Genomic DNA, 14,690 nt, shown 5'->3' on the forward strand with positions numbered 1-14,690 from the left:
GATAGCTGTACATTGTGAAAAAGAGGCACAGATGGAAATTTTAAATAAAACAATGGACAAATTTAAGTTAAGAGGTCTCTCTCCTTGACTCGCAGATGGCCAACTTCTTGCTGTGCCCTAGCCTGGTCTGTCCTCAGTGTAAGTATATTCCTGGTGGACAAGAGCTCAAATCTCCTTCCTCTTCTATACAAAAAAGTCACACTGGATTAAGGTCTACTGCAGTGGTTTCTCTGTAACTGTTTGAGGCCCTACCTTCCAACACAGTCAAATTCTGGGGTCTTGGGAAATAAGGTTCCAATATATGAATTTATGAAGGAGGATAAAATGAAGCCTATGATAATTAGAATACAGCTAATTGCTCTACATTAACTATTCGGTAGAAGCAATCTCATGATTTTCTACTATAACTAAATTATTTTAAATACCCCATCATCAACATAGTATTCTGTCAATTAACTTCATTTTCATTATAAAGATTGAAATTAGTAAAGTATATTTTCATCAAATTTTAGAGTCTTATAATTTGAAACAACAAATGAATTACATATTTCACACAAATTAAGAGACCCCTAACCTACAAACTCTATGACATAATGGTTCCAACAAACATGTTAGCTATGATGTTAACTATGCTTCAGAAGAATATAAAATAAAATGCAAGTAATCACTAACATTAAATATGCAAAATATTTAACAATATCGCTGATAAATTTTAATTGGCACTTTGGAAAGTTATAGAAAAAAGTTAAATGAAGTCTTTGAAAACATTGTCTAATGGTTATAGCAGATGAATTTCAAATTTTCAAACATTATACAGTTTCCAGGTGGCAGCCACCTAGAAATTAAGTGTTCTAAGCGCTCACAGTCGGTGAACAAAAGATAAACATTTGGTATTTAGTAAGCCATCTATCATAACTGTTAGAAATGCATGAGGAACTAGAAACCAGGAGACATATTTTAGGAACGAGTATCTGAGTCTGATCAAGGATTTGCTAGCTAACAGCATACAAATAAAGACGTAGAAGAAGATAGAGGTGTATAAAAAAGAAGACTTAAAAAATTAAATAAGATGTCAAAGAATACTCCTGAAAACTAAAAAAAATGTGGAAATAGCAAAAAATTGGAAATGGGCAATGAGTAAATCCATACCATCCACTATTTGGGGGGAGGGGGATACTGGGGATCAAACTCAGGACCTTACACTTCTGAGGTAGGTGGCAGCACCACTGAGCTAAATCCCCAGCCTACAACAGAATAGAGTTTTTTCTCTAGAAGCTGATTCCTTTCTCCGCAGTTCTAGGAGTGGTCTTTGTTCTTTAGCAGCAGGGGTCCTACTTTCACCTCCATTACTTGGGATTGAATACACAGCTGCCACACTGAACTGCATAATTAGCCCCATTCCTTTTTATTTTCAGACATGGTCTCCCAAGTCACTGAGTTGCACAGGCTGGGTTCAAACTTGTGATACTCCTGACTCAGCCAGCATAGTGCTGGAATGACAGGTCACTACCATACCCAGCTAGTTCTTGGGGAACAGTATAAGGATTTCTGAGAGACCTAGGAATTCACACATAATCACAGAATGGAATACACCTTGGGTGAGGGTCCCAAGAAGCACCAAGATAAACCACTTGATGAAGGAGAAAATCAGACAACATTTCACACCACAGTGCCCCTTGCCACAGATTACCATGGGCAGAATCCACCAGCCAACTGTGAGTTGAGGTACTGAGGCCAGTATAGTAAATGTGAGAAAGGAAATCAGAAAAAAAGGGACCAGAAGGGGCATTTGCAAGTAAAAAAAATTAGGAAGGACAGGTTAAAAGAGTTCTACTTTGTAGAAATATTAAATATTTGTGATGCAGATGGAAATGGTAAGAGTTGTTGAATATGTAAGTGTGAACCTTCAAAGTAAAGTCTGTGATATAAATCATTAACTCAGCAACAAAATAAATGATAGTTATTAAATTCTTAGGAATTGAAATAATCACCTCAGGAGAAGTTGTAGAAAGGGAAGAAAACAAGAAAACGGCTAGTATTAGTTTAACAACAGCAGCCATACTGTACATTGAAGGCATACAGAAGAAGACAAAGAAATAAATGATACTGAAAGTAACTGGAAGAAGCCATTAGGGACAAAAGACAGATGTGAACGCAGTAGACTCAGCCATGCTAATACACAGACATTATACATTTGATAAAGAAAAGAGAAAATTCCTGACACGTAATCACCAAATACATGTTAAATGAGTGACTTACAAACTGGATTAGCACGGCATTTCTAGAATTCAGAATAAACTCCCGAGTACAAATACATGATACAGTGGTAACAATACTAAAATAAGATTGATTACAGTGATGCTGAAACACTTACTTTTGATTTTAATATACTCCACCCCAAAAAGCAAACCAAAATATCATTATTTTTCATTTTCTGCTTATTCATAAAACAGTATTTAAATTTAAGACTGAAATAACTTATTTAAAAACAATAAATAAAACTTTCATGGTCAATTAATTATAGATGTTTATATGAGGAAACTCCTTGAAGTCCATAAAAAAGAGAAATACTACAATGGTATACAGAAATTCTATAATGAACCAAAATGTTTTCACTGAAACAGCACAGAAGAGCTTATTTAAGCCATTATCTCTTGAAAAAGAAGCAATCCTAATAAAGTAGATTTTTGAAAATTGTCACATGGGTAAGCTCATTAGTTGTAATAAAAGTTCCCCCTGCTGATCTAGAAGTACCTAATGACTAGGATTTGTTATATCTCAAAAACAAGGTACTTTTTAATTCATGTGATATCTTACTGAGGAGATATAAAATCTGGAAACTTTTAAATGATGATATATAAGAGTGTTGAAATTCTCCAAAGCAAACACACACTAATTTTATCTAAAACATTACATTTATCCCTCTAAAATCTTATTAATTGGGTCATGCAATCATAAAAAGAAATTATGCTCAACAATCACCTACACTTGAAAAATTAATCTAGTGATGGCTCTTCTATTTCAAATATGAAGCTGGCTGCTCCCAGAGAAACATATTAGTGCTTCTGCTGACCCATACAAATATGTGTGGTTCCCCTGGAACAGATGGAAACTAAACCCCCACAGCCCCAGGCTGGCCAGCTGAAACACCAAGAAAGGAAGGATACAGAAGAAATAAATCTCCAAGCTACAAATCTATAGGACCTTACAAGAGGTAAATCTTTTTAAAAAGCAAAATAACAATATTAACACAGAATTTTAAGTAGAATCAAAGGAGTCAAGAAAAATATTTCAGAAAGTTCATTTACAGAAAAAATGCTAAAAAATGAATTCTACACTTAAAAAATGCAACTAAAGAGAAGTGTGCTCCAGCTTACTATTCAGTTTTAGAACTAGTAAGAAAATGATAAATTGATGAGAAATCCAAATTTACATTATCCAAAAGTACTCGCCCAGATTCCTTTTAAGGTCCTAACATTTTCCCCCCAGAGGGTGGGAACTATATGCCTCTCCTAGTCATAACCTTGTTACTTACAAGGTTAATGCTCATTAGGAGTACACATTTTCTATTTTTTAAGATCCTGTTTGTTCACATATTCAACAATTTCAGAAGTCTCATTTCAGGAAATTCAATTACTATCTTACTGCACTATTCGGTGAAAAGCTATTTTTATTAACATCAAGTTATTGTTCATATTTCCCCCATTTAGTTCTATAGTCATTTGCCCTATTGTATATGGCTTAACGATAGAGCATTTTGAATATTTTTTTTTCTTAAGTTCCATTTGTGTCTCTGCACGTGCTCATGTGTGCACCAGGGCTACATGCCTGTGTACATACATTTTGTTTTTACACCAAGAACATTTTAAGATAGCACAGGGGCAAAGGAACTAATTGAATTTCATGAGAACATTTGGCTTTAGTAAAATAAAAAGCTTATTATTGTTGTTATTAAAAATCCAGTGTAATTATTTCCAACATTTCTCCAACAGGCTGTGTGAAATATATACCTCAAAGGAACACACATTCAGGACAAAGTTACAAGCAATATCTCATCCAATTACATTTCTCTTTGCAGATTAAATGCTGTACTCTTTATTTTATAGTAAAGGAAAATTTAAAGGGGGCAGGAAGGGCATAATAAAAATGTTTAAGAAGAAATAGTCTAACGTGGAAAAAAAGTAAAATGTCTTATAACCGGATAAGTTTCAATATTATGAAATAATGTAAAGATTACAAACATAATTTGACATTACTAATGACCAGAGGTCAACACAAAGCATATAGACATTCCATTATTTCAAATCAGTTGTCTTTAAAAATGTATTCATAAAAAGGTTGTTTGAGTCAATTTAAATTGTTTCTATAAAATCAGGTTAAAATACAATATAAAACTGGATTTTAGGGCTGGGGATTTAGCTCAGAGGTTCCAGCACCTGTCTTATCAGCACAGGGACCTGAGTGCAATCCCCAGTACCACACACCCCCCAAAAAAAACACTGGATTTTAAGGTGGTCAAAATTTGTTTTTTGTTTCTTGACTTTTTTTGGTTTTGTTTTGTTTTGGGTACTGGGGATCAAACTCAGGATCTTGTGCTTCTGAGGTGGGCTGCAGAACCAATGAGCTAAATCCCAGGCCCTCAAAAAATGTTTTGTACGGGGTGGTGGTGGGGATCAAACTCAGGACCTTGCTTTTGCAGATGGCAGCACCACTGAGCTAAATCCCCAGCCCCAAAGATTTTTATTTAAACCATCTTATAGCAAAGTGTTAATAATGAATCTTATCTTTTATGATCTTTATTACCTGGTCTGAGCCTATAGTAAGGACTAGAGCAAGGATTATAAATTTGAAAACCAGAAAGTGGCAAACCCAATCTCTGGCAGTCTGGGTCTATCTACCTAGACAAAGAAAGAAAACTCAACACCATTAGACAGACTCAGAACATGGGCAAAGGGGGGACACAGACTGCGGGATCTGGACTTAGGTACAGGATAGTCACTCGCACAGTACTTGTGGATGCTCAGGAGCTAAGGGAACATCATCACGGCCACAGTGGGAGATGCTTAACAGTAGAGGAGAAGGCTTAGCAGGCATCCATGAATCTAAGCTACAAAGCAATGTGCTTATAAATATAAAGCCTCATTAATGAAATATATTAAACTCAGCTCTAAACATAGCAATCATAATAAAATCAATATTCTTTAACTTTGTATTTTTAAAATGTGATATTCAACATGAAAAATTTAGAACAAGTAGGAAGTTTATACAAAAACCCCTATCATTTTCTGTCTTTTAGAACTGAAGAGCAGAGGAATGAAATTTTTTTAAAAAAAAGCACAAACCTTTACTTGCTTTGTCTAAATGTTCCATATCATCCACAAAGTTCAGGATATCAGGATACTTTTCTTCACATATTTCTACCAGGAAATGAAGCAGTGTTGTTTTCTGGTCTGCTGATTTAATGTCCTTTAGCTAAACAAATGAGAGACAAAACAGAAGTATTTTTATACTCTACCTAGTCAAATAATGTTAACAATGTATTTTGTAGATAAGGAACAAGTTGCAAAATTAATTAGTTCCATTTATATAAAACAAATAAATACTTAAAAAGCCAATTTCTACTCATTTCGTAAAATCATTGACAAGATTATTTTTTAGGTAAAATGTTAGTGCTCATACGACAAGTAGTCTAGTAAATTGAGTATCGGTCATCTAAACCAAAAGAACCTGTGAATGAAACTGTACAACATCAGGGAAAGGAGGGAGAAAATTTAAAAGTACAATATCACAGGCAGACAGAGCAGCATTTGAAAGGAAGTGTGCATGTGTTGGAAAAGGAAGGTAGAGAGAAAGGAAAGATACAAATCAGAAAAGACTAAGAAAGTAAGAGGAAAGGTATACTATGCAATGGAAATAAGGCTTTGATTCTGAAGCACTGCAAGTTTTTAAAACTGGATGAGAGATGATTTGATATACATTTTAGAAAGCTCCCTCTGGTGCACTATGGATAAAAGATTAGAGGAAAAGTTAATGACAGAAGCATGAAGAGTAATTTACAAAACTGTGGCAATAATTCAGGCAAGGATATAAGGCAGCCCTATCCGAGGTTGTACCTTGGGAATGGAGAGTAGGGAACTGAGTGGGCCTGGAAACGCAGGTGATGCCATTAATTGAAACAGATCAGAAAATAAGAAACAAAGTTTGGTGGAATGGGCAACAACATACTTGCTTCAGTTTTGAAAAAAAAAAAAAAGTAAAGCTTTTGAGTAATATTCAAGTGGAACTGTCTTGAAAAGACATAGATTTACATAAGTATAGAACAGTGTTTCTGAGCAATTTTTCATTAATGCCCCCTAGGGAGCCTTTTAGCAATTTTTCTTAATTATCTATACCTGGGATATTTTAAACCACAAGGGTATTACATTTAAAATTAATGTACTATATGTAAATCTGTGCTTTGTGAATAAAACCAGAGACACTGGATTGTTTTACTCCTATAATACCAACTTTCTAATCTCTGAGCATACAAGTCCTGCTGACAATACATGGCTAGACCTTAGAGAAATAAAATGATCCTGGAGCACCAATTTGTGAAGTCTCTGTTACAAAGTCAGTTATTTGAGCAAATGAACCTAGAAAGTAATATATAGAGAACAATTTTTTAAATGAGAATACCAGAGTTGACCAGTCCCTAATCTAAAATGGCCAAGAAATGCAATCAGAAGGGAGAAGTCAAAACTGAATAGAAGTTAGCTTGGTTTTTGTGTGGTGACTTGTGGTAGGGACTGTTGAACAGGGATGACCCAGTAGTGTCCCTAACACTGAATAATTGTTCAGGGCAAGCACACATATAAAGGATAAGATAAACCAATCATATCCCTCATAACAGAATTAAATTCAAAGCTGAAAATTTTTACCATGGGTAACCTGCTCCACTCCTTACTTGCTTCCTCTCCAACAATTTCCCACTTTAAAATAGGTCTGTATCAATGTACATGCTATGTCACTGTAAATATTGTATAACTCAGAAAAATATTAAAAATAGTTAACATTAGATGGTGGAAGAATGAGATTCTGTGTCATTTCACACATTAACATATTGATTGAAAAAAATACCACAGTGCTTCAAACATTGAGCCACCCATCTCAGATGGTGACTTTCACATGATTACACACGTGATACATTCAAACATGACATGTGCCTACTCAACACACAACTCCAAGAATAGCTCTGGGGCTGGGGGTGCAGGTCAGTGGTAGAGTTCTTGTCTAGCATGTGAGAAGCTCTGGGGTCAAGCACCAGCAACACACACACAAAAAGATGGCTACTGGCATTTGATAAACATGCTTTATATGAACACTTAGTCTATTACTTGATATCCTGTTTAGAAGGAGCATAGATTTCATAAAATCCACCTGGGTGTTTTAAAAAGAGTACTTTAAAAATAATGGCTCCATTATAGCTAGACAAATTGACACTGACATGAGTAGACACAATAATGTTAACATGCCCTTAAGAAGCTTATATCCCTAGGCAAGTTATTGATATAAGTTTTTACACAGGTAGAGTAAAAGAACTGAGTATAGATGGCAACTCTCAATCCACTTTCAAATATCCCATATTATTATGTATACATTAGAGTAGATCTAAGTGTATGTAGACAGAAAAATCTAATAACAACTAGGATAAAAATGAAGAAACAGTTATAATCCCATTTCAGAAGTTACATTTTGCATTGTTGGGTCACTTAAATTTTTTTTATGGGTTTTGATGCTTACATGCTAACCTGGAAGTTAATCTGATTTTTAAATTTCCTTACAAATTTATGATTTCATTTTTACGACCACTTTAGATGAGGCCAGTAGAAAGCTTTCATAAATATAATGGACACAGGATGAAAGCTGTCTTTGTTTTGTTAAAGAGCACTGTAGGAGCAAAGTTCCTTTCTTTTTTCACCCTTTAAATCAGTAACAACTTAGGGATCTCAGAACCCACTGATGCCAGACTACACCCTTCCTCATGATATTCCTTTCATGAGGAAGTAGACAGAAGGTTTGTGTGCATTGTTAAGACAAACACACCTACTGCTGTAACTGTAGAATGGAAAAAAGCTGTTCAGAAATATCTGTGCTATAGCCAAACAGCCAACAACTACTGGGACTTATATATCTAGAAATCTCTATGATAAAACAAAAATCAATTGGACCAACTGCAATCTTTATTCATGAGCAGTAAGAATTCAAAATTAGGATTCTAGAACACAGTACAGTTTGCAGCAACTACCAGTTTAATAAATGTTAGATACATCGGTCAAACACAGATATAAGTTATTCAGAGACAATATAAAGCCAACACTAATTTAAGGAGGTAGTGCTGTCATGGGCTACTGAATCGAAGCTACCAACTTAGGAGCAAGCCACATACTTCTAAGGGCCTAACATTAAAAAGTACACTCACTGAATACAAAACAGAAGCACAATTCCCCCATCATTCCTAACTTTATATTTAACAATTGTGAGATTAAAAATACTCAGACTTCCAAGTAAATTAGAAACTAAGCTTAATAAAAATGAAAAGTTCAAATAAGAAGCACTTTCGCTGATAATGCACTGTCTCATTTACAAGTAATCTGCAGCTCTATATCTCAGGGCACATATTCTTCATTATGTTCTAACATTCTCATGAAAAATTTCACAGTGCTGCCAAAGTATGCTCCTGGCCTCAGTTACTCTACTCTCTTCCTTCCTCCCCATAGGGCACTAAACAAAAAGGTAAAAAAAGAACACTTTCCAAAAATATAAAAGCACATTAAAATATATTGGCACAAGACTTTTTCATTTCATAGATAGACATTAACAACTAAAAGAAGCACATTCTATTTTTACTAATCACACACATCAAAATCAGTGACTAAGCTAGAAAAGGTGAAGCTCAGATAAAACGGTTAATTTTTTAAAAATGAAAAATGCAGACTTTTGTAAGGCTAGCACTTGGAAAGAAAATAAGACTAAACTTTTTGCTTTAAAAATTCGCTCAGGTTAAAAAATATGCTTTATTTAAATTTTAACAGACATTGCTTGATAGGATTCCTTTGTTTTATTGTCATGAGATTTATCTGACTGATGAGTAATTATCACTGTTAAACACAACTTCTTATTCAAGTATTGTTTCTTTAAGGATGTTTAATGTGGCATAAGTGTCAAATAAACAATAAGATGGATGGAGTTTCTCCAACCACTGTGTTCATTCCAGACAAAATAATGTTAAAAGTAGACCCTATAATAAATCATGGCCTACTTGTCAGTCTGGAGTAAAACTCCGTTGTACTACAATACAAGGTTTGGGAATATTTTTAAGGTATTCAGCATAAATTCAGATAACTTAAAGAATACTCTATTGTTTTAATCCCAAGAAAGATAATTTTCAAATAAAAACTAAGTAACCTCTTAGTGATCCTCAAAATCCAAAGAACTGTAACTTTTTAGTCTTTGCATAATGAACCTAAATCTTAAGAATATTGTCAAATTAGTAACTCTTCTCCCCATTATGTTCCTATAAGTATGTAACAAAAGAACAGTAATTTAGATTTTGTAGATGTTGCAGAATACCAAAAACATGACAAAATCCTAAGAACCTTCTAATGGCCCAATAAATAGTATAGTATATCCAAACCTATAATACTGATGATGAGAATAATATCTTATTTGGTGATTTCTATGGGACAAGGACTAGCCAAATAATATAGTACATGTTAAGTACTTAAAACTCAAAATATCCCTGTGAGGAAAGAACTGCATAAAAGGAAAGCACATTTAGAGAGGTCAGGCAACTTACCCAGGATCACATACCTAACTATCAGGTAGAACATGGTTTGAGTCCAAGTCTCTTTGAAGACAAACCTATTAATCACCATAAATTATAGTTCCTCTAAAAAAACCTTTATTTAGCCTAACCTTCTTTTTTCTTTTATTGATTTTATTGGTACATTTTAGGTATACAGTACAATTACATTCATTATTGGGATCTTGTACTTTTACATGACAGGTCTTGGTTTTCATTTAATTCTTAGGAATACAGTGTACAGAAGTGACAGTAAAACAACAAAACAGCATTAATGAAATTCAAAGTACTAATGTCCTATTACCTGTCATTCTAGCCCTGAAAGCCTGTAAAGTAGTTTTTCCCCTGAGGTCATTTTTAGTTCCTAGACCATGACATGCATTCTACAGTTTTATCAATGATTAAAATGGTACCCAAACCACATTATTCAAACAACTCATTACATATTTCTAATACATCATTGCTGACAAAATATTATAATGATATGGTTGAAGAGATCTTTATAACTTAGCATTTAATGGACTTCCACAAGTTTATTTTCATATATTCTACTTCAAATCTTTTATACAATAATTGGTCTGTGTATGAAACAACACCTTTAAAAATAAATGTAATGATATGAAAATGGATGTTTGAAAATATACTGACAAAGACCATATCATCTTTATTCTGACAGGAAGCTCAAAGAGTCAATTGGTTGGTATAAGTCCCCCGGTGAAACCAACCACTATTAAGGCATGGATATCAGGCTGGGGATTTAGCTCAGTGGTTCTGGCATATGCTTCATAAGCGCAAGGACCAGAGTTCGATCCCTGGTACCAAAACAACCAAAACCAAAATAAATACATGGATATCATTTTCTTGTGTGTTTATGTGGGCACACAAGCACATTTGGATGTGTCCATGTGTGCAGTAAAAAATCATTGTGCTTAAGAAGTTTTTCAAAAAGACTGGGTCTCTGTCTAATACATGTGGCAACAAAAACCATGAAATAAGTAAAACAAGTGCTCATGCCACTTCCATGATTAATAACAATCATAAAACTTTCATAATGATATTAAAAATATAATGGGATAGACTAAGTAGTATATAATAGAAATGTTAGATAAATTAGTCATGGCACTCATGTAAAAATTATATTAACTGCTTAATTTTTATTTTTAAATGAGAATCAAAATACTAAACTATCAAGATGATGCTTCAAATAATACAAGTATCTATAATTATAATAATGTAATTTCTACCACCAAACACTTCTTGTAAATCATATTTTTAACATATTTCTCTTGAATTTTAAAGAATATAGACATTCTTATATGGAAAGCACTTTTACATTTCAGTAAAAGTTTCTTATATCATATATTATACATTTAATGTTTAATGTATTAATACATCTTCTTATACTACAAAGGGCTTAAAATAATATTCCTTATAAAAGGGGCTATTCATTTCTTTTACTATTTAGGAATCAGAAAAGATCACATTCACAATAAACAAATGGGAAAAGAATTGGAATAAACAATTCATGTAGAAAAAAATGCAATTAGAATACAAATAAAAAGCAAAATGTAAGCTCTTTGGCGATCAAACAGTTCAAAAGAGTCAAGATATTTTCACCATATAAAGACTCTAACTCCCAATCATGGCAGGTGTTGCATGGAAACATATTTTCAAATGCTACTGCAGGCAAAGCAAATTGGGAAAATCCTCTAGGAAAACAATTTACTAATGCATCTCAAGAGTTATAAAAATATTCTTATTTGAGGTAGTTTCAGGGAAATTACCAAAGTCCAAAACTGTCTAATAATGAAAGTGAAATGTTAGCGCACTTATTTCAATCTAACAATAAGAAATTTTTGAGGATGAAGCCACAGAATGTGGAAACTAGGATGATGATGAGAAGTACAGATATAAACTGTGGTCTCATAAACAATGACGTAATCACCACACGCCAACTTCACAACTGTTGGATACTCACAGTAGAAGTGTTGAAATTTCCAAGATCCATAGTAAAGGAAGTGCATCAAAGTAACTGTGAATTAGGGAGTTAATGGTGACTCCAACCATAACACGAGAGACATCACCAGCCTCGCCTTCTTTTGCTCAAGAGCACAGTATAACAGTGCGTAACAGATAGTAACATAGTGGTCACAGGACATGAGAGTTAGAAGAAACTCAGCATTACCCAGAGACAAGTAGAGGAAGTGCTGGATAGCATAGGCCACAAAGGAGATGGAGATGGTTGTGGAGATGTACATCTCATCCATGAGGGAGAGCTGACTGAGCAGGAAGTACATGGGTGTGTGAAGCCGGGGATCAGCACAGATGAGGAGAATGGTGAGGGTGTTGCCACTCACTCTAATAAGGAAGACTACCATGATGAAGGAGAAGAGAAAATGGTGGGGCAGGAAGTCACCAAAAGGTCCCTCAAAGATGAAGTCTTCCCAAGAAGTCTGATTCCTCTGCCCAATATCCCTTTCAAGTGTCTGAGAGACAAGGACCAGAGATGAAATGATATATCAGAAACACTATGTGATCCTGAACACCTCAAAATAAGCATTTTTTAAAATCTAAGAAAGAACTCCTTAAGTGTTTTATTCTATTTCTAATCATTTATGATTAAGATTATTAAATAATCTCTTAAAAATAAAAGAAAAATGTAAAATCTAAAAATAAAATAAAAATAATAAAAATTGAACTGGATGCTTAGAAAGTGAACAATGGACAGTTTAAATGGATCAAGAACATTAATTTTTAAGGATAAGAGTCTTTATTAAGTTAACTATTTTTAAAGCAGTTTTAACTTAAAAAAAACAGAAAAGAGGTGTCATATACTCTTGCCTCTACACATACAAATTTACTCTATTAACATTTTGCATTGGTGTGGTGCACTTGCTATAAATGATGTATTAATATTAACACTATTGTTAACTAAGATCCGAGGTTCACATTGGATTGATTGTATTGTCAATTCTATGTTTTGACAAAGCTATGATGTTGTATGTCTATCGTTACAGTAGGCTCTCCACTCTAAAAATTGTGTCACACTGATCAACAGTTCTTTCTTCCCTTCCTCAGAATCAGTGGGCAACTACTGATCTTTCTACACTTTCTCTAATTACATCTTCTACAGAGTGGCATATACTTGGAATCGACTTCTCAGACTATTTCATTTAGCAGTATGAATTTGAAGTTCTACTGTGCTCGGTAGCTTAACATCACTTATTTTTAATATTGAATAACATTCTACTCAGTGAACATATCAGTTTATCTACTATTAAAAGACAGTTTGGTTGGTGCCATGTAGTGGCAATTATAAATCAAATTATTATAAGCACTTGCATATGAGCTTTTGTATAGACAAGTTTTCAATTCATTTGGGTAAATCTCAAAGGGTCTAATTATTGGCTTCTTTGTGAAATTTACAAGTAGCTTTCAAACAGACAGTTATCAAGAGTGGATGCACATTTTGGACCCTCCCCAGCAATGAATAGGGATCCCAGTGCACTAATTCCACACCAGGAGTTGATCTTGTCAGTATTTTGGTTTTTAGGCATTATAACAAATATGTGAGTTATGAAAGAAATGTGGCAAATGCTTAAATAGAAATTAAAATTACTACCAAAATTGCTATTAGTCCTCCTCAAAATACCCCCTCTCACTTCAAACAAACTTATCTCATTGTTCTTTTCACTACTTGAAGCAGTTTTAGAAGTCCTCTTTTATAAGTAATCTTTTGGTGTTTGCCTCTATGTATTAAACGAAATAAAAACATTCACAGCAATTTCTGTCAGACAAACACACTATGGTTATATTCGATCTGCCTTATTCACTGGATCTGTACCATATCACTTCGGACTCTTCCCCCAAATTAAAACGACCATAAAAGGTAAACATTTTTAATCAATTCAGGATTCTGAGGAGCCACAACAGAACAATCGCAGACACTGATGTAAAAGGACTTCCAAAACTGCTTCAGAATGGCAAGAGTGATGGTATAAGTGTTCAAAGAGAGGGAGATTATTGTGTTTTTTTACTATATTACTTTTTAAAAATTTTAAAACATTCACAGTGTATTGCGATCACATCTCTTACAGTCATGTCTTCTTTTATTTAGTAATGGGTTCTAATGCCAAATATTATAGAGGTGGACAAATTCCACCTCCATTCTTTTTGGATTAAGGATGTGTTCTAGAATTAAACTGAAGACAGAATAATATAAGAAAAGTTCCACATGGCACAAGAGTCCCCAAAGAAGTGAAGGCTTCAAAAGGGAGGTAAAGTCAGTGACATATATACAGGTTTGGACAAAGGATAGTTATGAAAAAGCAACAAAATTGTATGTGGAGACTTAAAATGAGGTATTTTTTTAAACAAAGTCTGTACTTTCAACTTATCCTTAAATATGAATTCTCCAAGTTTCTACTTATTTTTTAAGATGAAGATTTTCCATCTTTCTAAAACAGATAATACATTTTTTGCATAGGAATTTCATTTTCTGATTTTAATAAACATCAAGGGGTCAAAGTGGTCTTTTTGCACATGCTGTCTTACAAATGTCCTTCAATAGTCTATATGCCAAAATAGCATATTTTAATCCCTCCAGCATCTTTTCATATGCTTATTTTCCATCTGTAAATATTCATTGTAGGATGTCTATTTATGTCTCCTGAACCTTTTTAAATGTTTTCATATTGCTAAATTTTAAGTTTTATACACATGTAAATATTTCAGAATAAAAAGTCATTTATCAGATATGTTTGCAAAGATTTTCTTCAAGTCTATTGTTTTCATTCTCTTGTTTGTCACAAACAACTTTTTATAAAGTCCAACTTGTCAATTCTTTCCT

General features: G+C 33.7%; 1 protein-coding gene across 1 annotated transcript in view; it reads right to left on the bottom strand.

Moving 5' to 3' along the window:
• Positions 1–14,690, bottom strand: part of Diaph3 (diaphanous related formin 3) — a 479,227-nt gene that overhangs the window by 192,742 nt on the left and 271,795 nt on the right. Inside the window, exon 22 of the mRNA XM_010636939.2 lies at positions 5,343–5,472. Within this exon, the coding sequence (XP_010635241.1) occupies positions 5,343–5,472 (130 nt within the window). The remainder of the gene's footprint in view (positions 1–5,342; positions 5,473–14,690) is intronic.

Source organism: Fukomys damarensis, unplaced genomic scaffold (genome assembly GCF_012274545.1).
Source record: "Fukomys damarensis isolate Sample0158 unplaced genomic scaffold, DMR_v1.0_HiC HiC_scaffold_38, whole genome shotgun sequence".
In the NCBI taxonomy this organism is placed as follows: Eukaryota; Metazoa; Chordata; class Mammalia; order Rodentia; family Bathyergidae; genus Fukomys; species Fukomys damarensis.